Source organism: Hyposmocoma kahamanoa, unplaced genomic scaffold (genome assembly GCF_003589595.1).
Source record: "Hyposmocoma kahamanoa isolate Upper Pololo Valley unplaced genomic scaffold, ASM358959v1 82, whole genome shotgun sequence".
NCBI classification, from domain to species: Eukaryota; Metazoa; Arthropoda; class Insecta; order Lepidoptera; family Cosmopterigidae; genus Hyposmocoma; species Hyposmocoma kahamanoa.
Genome location: NW_020654133.1, coordinates 394398 through 401827, shown reverse-complemented (window position 1 = coordinate 401827; position 7430 = coordinate 394398). Strand labels below are relative to the sequence as shown.

The following is a 7430-nucleotide window of genomic DNA, read 5'->3' as shown; positions in this document are numbered from 1 at the left end:
TTAGTACTCTGTACTGAGATTATTATTCCCTAGGGATTGTAGGATGCACTGTATTCCCACTAGATAACGCTATATCGGCGTATTTTTAGAGCATGAAAAGTGAGAAACACCTTTATTCGACACGAATTTCATCGCGGCCACCCGGCGCGGCCGCCGTAACTGTCACGGCAAAATACGCTCTATTTACACAGCTTTTACGTTTTGACTTAAATTAACATCCCGGGCACGCGGGCGCGGCTGGTTTGAATTTGGTCTACGCAGCGGCCGAGCTGTTGTATTATTCAGAGGAATTTAAATGTTGCTGCCTAGTAAATAGAATTCAGACTCGCCATGGCGTGGTAATTGGGCGCGCGAAAACTTTCGCCTCGTGTAACAGGGTGCTTATGTTGTTTACGACTTAAACTTAAAATAAGAAAATCAATTCCACAATTTGAGAAAAGGATATCCTGGGGGTCGATTCCGAACCTTACGATAACTCAGTTGTCGAACGATTCAATTTGATATCGTATGATTTTTTTTCTTTTTTTCTTCTTTTTATTTAACTTTTTTTTTTGTCACTCAATGCATTGTTAATAATTATTTTTCAATTCAATTACGACTTGTGTACCGTTACGTAATGACACGCCCGGTCCTGAGCGCAGCGAGTTACCTCTGTGTGCAGTTTGTGTTCTTTGTGTTGTATGTGTTATGTCTATATGTCTGTGGCTATATCTATTCATAATTTGAAATTGTTTATCATAGACCACATACATACATTTATTTCTTCCGTGTTGTTTATTGTGTATCAGATTGTCTGTTTACCTACTTTTTGTTTTATTTAATGTATATTTTGGGGACTATGGGTTTATTTATAAGTTAATTTTAAAATATATATTTTTTTTTATATGTGTGTAACTGTTTGTCCCTCAATAAATAGGAAATAATAATAATAATAATAATTTTTGTTCAAAACACCCGAATCGGACGGTAAACTGTCGAAACCGAACCGAAAACACGTCACACCTGTACGATTACTAGAACTTCTCGACCGGCAAAGGTTACAAGCGTTATTTAGAACAATGAAGTCACCGAACGTCCTATTGTTTACTAAGCAAAAATTAATATAGACATCTCTTATTATTTTAAATAAAAACTGGATTTTGTTACATTTTATTAATTTATTTTCATGCAAGACTATTGCATTCCTATATTTTAGACCTTTAAAGTCATTGACTTACAATTATATGGACGTCGGGTCCGCGCTAAAAAGTGTCCGAACTTATAGGGCGTTAAAATCGTATACAGAGCGTCATTCACGCTCTAGTCTTCGTTTGTTCGACTGACAGCGAAGCAAGCAAAATTAGACAGTACTGCGATGACATTACAATTTAATTTCAACGTTTTAGCTTTTTCATATTCCTTTACATGTCACTACGTTTAAATAGGTTCACTTGGGACATTTTTTTCGTGGTTTTTGTATTAGATCCGTCGTCCATTTATTTGTAAGTCAATGTTTAAAGTCTTAAAAATGTTATATACATTTATTTTTATAGGCTCCTGTACACGCTAAGAAATTCGACGTGTCTGCTACAGAAATCATGAGAATGATCTTGTAAACTATAAAAACTTTGTCGGATCTAGCCACGAAAACATCTCGTGTCGATACGAATGCTTTCGGACCGACGTCGTGGTAGCAAGACTTTTTCTTGTCCGGCGCAAAGGCAGTGTACACAGTTCGTGTGTAGAAACGCCACGAATTCTTGCATAAACCCGACGACTTTTCTTAGCATGGTCACGTGGCCCTTAGGCTGCCTTATTTTGGGTTTTTACTAAGGTATAACTTTTAATCTATCCTGTTTAAATGAGTATGATAAATAGGTATTAATGACGATTAACTACCAATGTTAAAACCAACAATAAATACCTATTATCAATCATTTTTAATCCTTACCTTTTAATCTAAATTCAATCGTAATCAGTGAGTATATAAGCCAACTGCACATTGTCATTCTTTATATTCAACACCGCTACTGGAGTAGCGGTATTTTTTAACAAATTCATTACTTGTTAAACGTTTTTTTTTTCAACCATGAAGTGCGTAGTCCTGTTCTGCCTCTTTGGGCTGGCCATTTCCATGCCGGCCACATACGAGCCCATCACTCTAGACTACCACGAGACCATTGGTAAGTACAACGTATTCTGTTTCAACTTCAAATCTTGTATTTATTTTATAATACATCTCTATATGTATATGTATATATATATCCGTAATTACGCACACGCGCGCACAAACACACACATAATACAACACGCACTCATAGTCAAATATCTTTTACGTGCAAAAAAGTTTTTAAATTTAATTTTAATTTAAGTTTGATCTTTTAGGTGTATATAGTTCAATAATGTCAAATGTATTTTTTCACTATTTAAATGTTATTCCTTTATAAACAATTAATCTTAGTAATACCTTAAGATTGTCATGTGTCATTTCCAAGGGTGAGAGCCTGGTGACTTGTAGTACAGGCGTTAAGCCTTTAACAAGCACCAGCTCCCAAAAATAAGTTATTGCATGTATCTTAAATTACTAAGAACTATGTACGTATTTTTGTGGAGGAATAAACGCTATTATTATTAATACAAGGACTCAGTGCGATGGTGAGATAAATTGTCGGTTATTGAAATACTTACGCTGTAAAAATATAATTCGAAGGCTTATATTATTTTCTTTCTTTTATAGTACAACGCATTAGTGTATGTGTAAACTTGTTTTTTAATAAGAGTTTTGGCTTGGGTACAAGTCTTTGGAGCCATGTCGTCGTTTCATTATCGGGATCCACATACAAAAACTATGAATTGGTAATTACTGGAATTTTCAGGAAAAACTCTTTCGTAATTTGATTTAAGCAATACAGTTCTAACTTCCCTCATCCTCGTAATATACTCGCAACTTCAAAAGGTCGCCATTGTCTAAATTTCATAAAACATATCATAAAGACCACAGACATAATATCTAAATAGACGCCGTATATAGCCCTACTTCACGTGTCCAACGTAAGTTATAAACACTTAGTTGCCATTGCTACGCTAAAAATGCCTAATTGTGCCATTAGAAACAGGAAAAACATACATATGCATAATTTATTTTAAAATCAAATTTGAAAGAATTTCGAGAAAACAAATGGACGTAGTTATAATAAAAAGATCCACGTCACAATTCTTAAGTTTCGAGAAAGTGGTAGTTAAAGTTTCCGAAAGTTTCAAATTTTAACTGTTGCTAGAATTCTCAACCGATCTTCAATTGTTTTTTAGTCAACTTAAACTTTTCGCTATATAATTTTTAATGTCAATTACCAGAAGTAACAGTTCAATGTTCTGTTATTAGGTATCCCGGAGGCTGCTGCCATAAAGAGGAGTGAAGAATCAGCAGATTTCGGTGGTAACAGAATCGTTGGAGGATCCGCTGCGGGCTTGGGCTCCAACCCATGGATTGTGAGTACAGATAGTTTTTCGCTTTTTGGTATATATTGTACACAATTGACTAACTTCAGTAGAGTAGAGCTTCTTGTGAAAGAGGTTGTCCAGGGAAGTGCTGCCACCTTACCTATATTACAGGGAACTTATGTCTGAGGGTGATAGGCGCAGTGGCAGATTTAAAGGTCTGAGTGGTACTGCGACTATTATGGACAGGTGTGTCGCCTACCACCTGGCGCACAACTTGTCTGCCCCGTCACTTGATTTTATAAAAAAAACTTTTTTCCTGTTTAATTTAAAAAAACTTGCTTCAAAATTACTCTAACTAAACTCTAATCTGATAAAACTTAGTACAATTGATATTTTTCAGTATATATTTTTACTGCTCTTCGTTTAGTATATTAAATATAAAAAAGACTAGATTTAAGGACGAAAATAATTACACATTCGGGGTCAAAAACATTTTTGGTGCGGCCGTTTTGATCGTGTCTTATGTGTTATTCGAGGTCGAATGTCTTCTTATCGTAGTGCGTTTGTTAAATTACCGTATGTTGTTGTTAAACATTTTGTTTATTGTTAATATTTTGTTTTATTAATATCATAGAGGGAATGTATACAGAAAATAAAGTTCAAGGTTTAGCACACCTGCATTCACACTTCCACAAATGTGGAAAATTATAGGACATTATATTGGAAAAACATCCTATCTCCTAGAAATATGATTTTTTCAGAATGGAAATTTTTTCATGACCCAACGCTTGACTGTCGTAACTATAATACGCAATGATCTCAAATCTTGTTCCAATTAGATTATCTTGGTTTTGGTCTAGACAAGACCAAGACCGACTTGGAGCAACGCTATATGACTATTATTCATTTTTTCTCAGGGTGGTCTCGTCGTTACCCTACAAACCGGCCAGACCTCAGTCTGTGGATCGTCGCTGCTCACCAACACCAGGGCTGTCACCGCAGCTCACTGCTGGAGGCACGGCGCGACCACAGCCAGGCAGTTGGTTGTGGTTTTGGGCTCCACAACTCTCTTCAGCGGCGGCACTAGGATTACCAGTTCTAACGTTCAGGTAGACATGCTGAAATTAATTTACAAATCGTTCCGATTAAAGATATTTCAGAGTCCATAAGTAAATATTTATCGCTATGAACATACAAACGTAAATACCCACAATGGTTATTTGACAAGCAATCACGAGATGTGGGTTTCTTAGAATTCGTGCTGTGTGTGTTGTTGTAATGGTTTCTAATAATTTGGAATTATAATAGTAAAACTTTCTAAAAACTAAAATTTTCTTTTTTCCTTTACTACCAGAACCGGTGTCGCTAAAACTCGCTTATTCTTAATTTGAAACTACGGAATCTTAATAATGATTGGTCGTAGCTTCAAATTTAATAAGAAATAACAATTTCTGGATTGTAAATGTAATTTAAAGTTTACCGTTGGCATATCATTGAGAGTTCAATACCGTCAATACCTATTATTTCAAATTACGACGATTTGATATTATATTGAATGTGCTGCCATCTAGTAGTTAGCTGCTGAACGACGACGAAGTAAATTGAACATTTATTAAAATACGACTTGCCGATGATATGAAAAACAGCAGTGCATTTATGATACAATTTATTACAGGTTCACGCCAGCTACAATCCTAACAACTTGAACAATGATATCGCAATTATCACCATCTCCCACGTAGGCTATACTAGTAAGTATATTTCACAGTTTTTTTATTTTTATCGCAACATAATTAAGAATGCAGGTACACGGGACTTGTTAACAAAAACAGTTTTACGTCAGCAAGGAAAAGCTGTTTTCTGACAAAAATACGATTGACTAATTAGGTACTTTTACTTTTCCTTCCAGACAACATCAGAAACATCGCTCTTCCGACGGGTTCTCAGCTGAACAATAACTTCGCCGGCGCCACTGCCAGAGCAGCTGGATTTGGACTTCAAAGGGATGGTAAGTCAACTTGACCGAGTCTCGAATCCCTAGCGAAACGTAGCATCCTAGCTTATTTTCTTTTTTCAAAGTTAGCGCCTTTTATCGAATGTACCATGGCCAGTGATGAGTGATGATTTACGGCACCGAGACGTGGCGCAAGGTCGCCCAAAGGGCAATGGAAAGGGCTACGCTCGGAATTTCGTTGCGAGATTGAATCAGTAATGAGGATATCCGCAACCCCAAAGAATTGCAAAACAGATGGCCAATGTGGACGAAGAGTTCTCGAGTGGCGACCGCAGCGTGGGCAGACCACTCACAAGGTGGTCTGATGATCTGGTGAAGGCTGCGGGAGTCCGCTGGATACAAGCGGCGCAGGACAGGTCGTTGTGGCATTCTTTGGGGGAGCAGCTATGATAACGATGACCATGGCGAGTGCTCTGAAGAAATATTCAACCTTATCCCTCCCTTCCCGTTCCTGATCTAGTCGCTGAGTTGGAGCTCTATATTTGTATTAATACTTCCACATTGATAACGATAATGCTTTTTTCCAGGTGGCAGCATTACTACTGGTCAAACACTCCATCAAGTAGATCTCCCAGTTATCACCAACGCAGTCTGCCAATCCACCTTCGGCTCCTCGGTTGTGGTGGGCTCTACCCTCTGCACCAGCGGTGCGAATGGCAGGAGCACCTGCGGTGGTGACTCTGGTGGTCCATTGGTCACCAGCAATATACTGGTAAGAAGCCTATTCATGGTCTTGATGAGTGTTGGTCGATGAAGCAAACATGGAAAATGGTACGTCCATTTTATAAATTGTAAGACGAGATCTGACCAACCCCGTTATCTGGGTTTCAGTGTCCAAACTTTAAAATTATGTTGAAAATTGGTGATAACATTCTTTCTTTTTTCTAGATCGGTGTTACGTCCTTCGGCTCTTCCGCGGGTTGCCAGCGCGGCTTCCCTGCCGGTTTCGCCAGGGTGACCAGCTTCGCGTCTTGGATTAACGCTCGTATTTAAATTTACATTTCCTCTTGTTGACAACTGCTTTAAAAACTACAAGTAATGAAATAAATAGTTTTTGCAACTAAAATCTTGTTTATTGCAAAGCCACATCTACCTAGAAACATCATGGTCATCTGCTCCTCTAAGACTTACGCAATGTATTGCTATCGATTCGCACGTAAAGGACCCGAAGGGTTGGGTTGTTTGAAAAGTAATAGTATATTATTGCAGAGGCCGGAAAATAAGGAATTGTTGGACGAGTATGAGTTACTTGTCCGAGTCAAGCAAACCCCGTTCCCGCCGAGACTTATATAGTCATTTTCTCAAATCATCTGAGGAAATAATAGAATATTAAAGAGAAGATCTATAACATAAAAAATTTAAAAAATTTAATATTTGAAATAGTATTTGCGTGCATTTTCGTTATTTTTCGTTATTTATAGAACTTACTTTCGCGGCGAACATAGAACAAAGATAAAAAAAGACAGAAAAGGATACCAAAGCACTTCAAGTATATTTTACTGTCATTTTTTTAAAGTTACGATTAAATTACGTACACTTGGCAGTTGACTGTATGAGTTTTCTTTTTGCCTGTTCACATAGTTCATTATTAGTAGTTAGATTTAAAAGTTTAGAGAAGAGCACAGTAATGGATTTTTAATGGACTTTAAAAAAAAAGAGGAGGTTATACGTTCGACTGTATGTATGTTTTATCTATGTTTTTCGATTTCTCCGTCAATTGTGGATCGATTTTGAAAATTATTTTTTTCACCACACCCATTCACAAGGTTTAGGCAGCACCGATCGTCTGCTAATTATATTTATGAACCAGCAGATGGACATGTTAAAAAACCTCATCTCCTAAAAAAGAATAAAACAACAAAATTGATAAACTCCTAGCTAACAATAGTAACCCCTCCTCAAAAGAGGACCCTCCGGATCGAATCGATGCCAGAGAGCACGCAATCCGACAAACAAACGCATTTATGGGTTCAACAACCGATTATCACTTGAAAGT

The 7430-nt window shown here is 37.2% G+C and overlaps 1 protein-coding gene across 1 annotated transcript; it reads left to right on the top strand.

Moving 5' to 3' along the window:
- Positions 1-2005: 2005 nt before the first annotated feature.
- LOC113234271 (collagenase-like) lies at positions 2006-6456 on the top strand. The gene is made up of 7 exons (XM_026469571.1): positions 2006-2162; positions 3362-3468; positions 4338-4529; positions 5096-5171; positions 5330-5428; positions 5962-6146; positions 6323-6456. The coding sequence occupies exons 1-7, from the start codon at positions 2069-2071 to the stop codon at positions 6425-6427; spliced, it is 858 nt and encodes a 285-aa protein (XP_026325356.1). The 5' UTR covers positions 2006-2068; the 3' UTR covers positions 6428-6456.
- The last annotated feature ends 974 nt before the right edge of the window (positions 6457-7430 follow it).

Bases quoted from the DNA above. Each gene is read 5' to 3' on its own strand.
- LOC113234271 (XM_026469571.1), top strand. From the start codon at position 2,069: ATGAAGTGCGTAGTCCTGTTCTGCCTCTTTGGGCTGGCCATTTCCATG. The intron at 2,163-3,361 runs GTAAGTACAACG...TTCTGTTATTAG, and splicing joins AGACTACCACGAGACCATTG to GTATCCCGGAGGCTGCTGCC. The intron at 3,469-4,337 runs GTGAGTACAGAT...ATTTTTTCTCAG, and splicing joins TGGGCTCCAACCCATGGATT to GGTGGTCTCGTCGTTACCCT.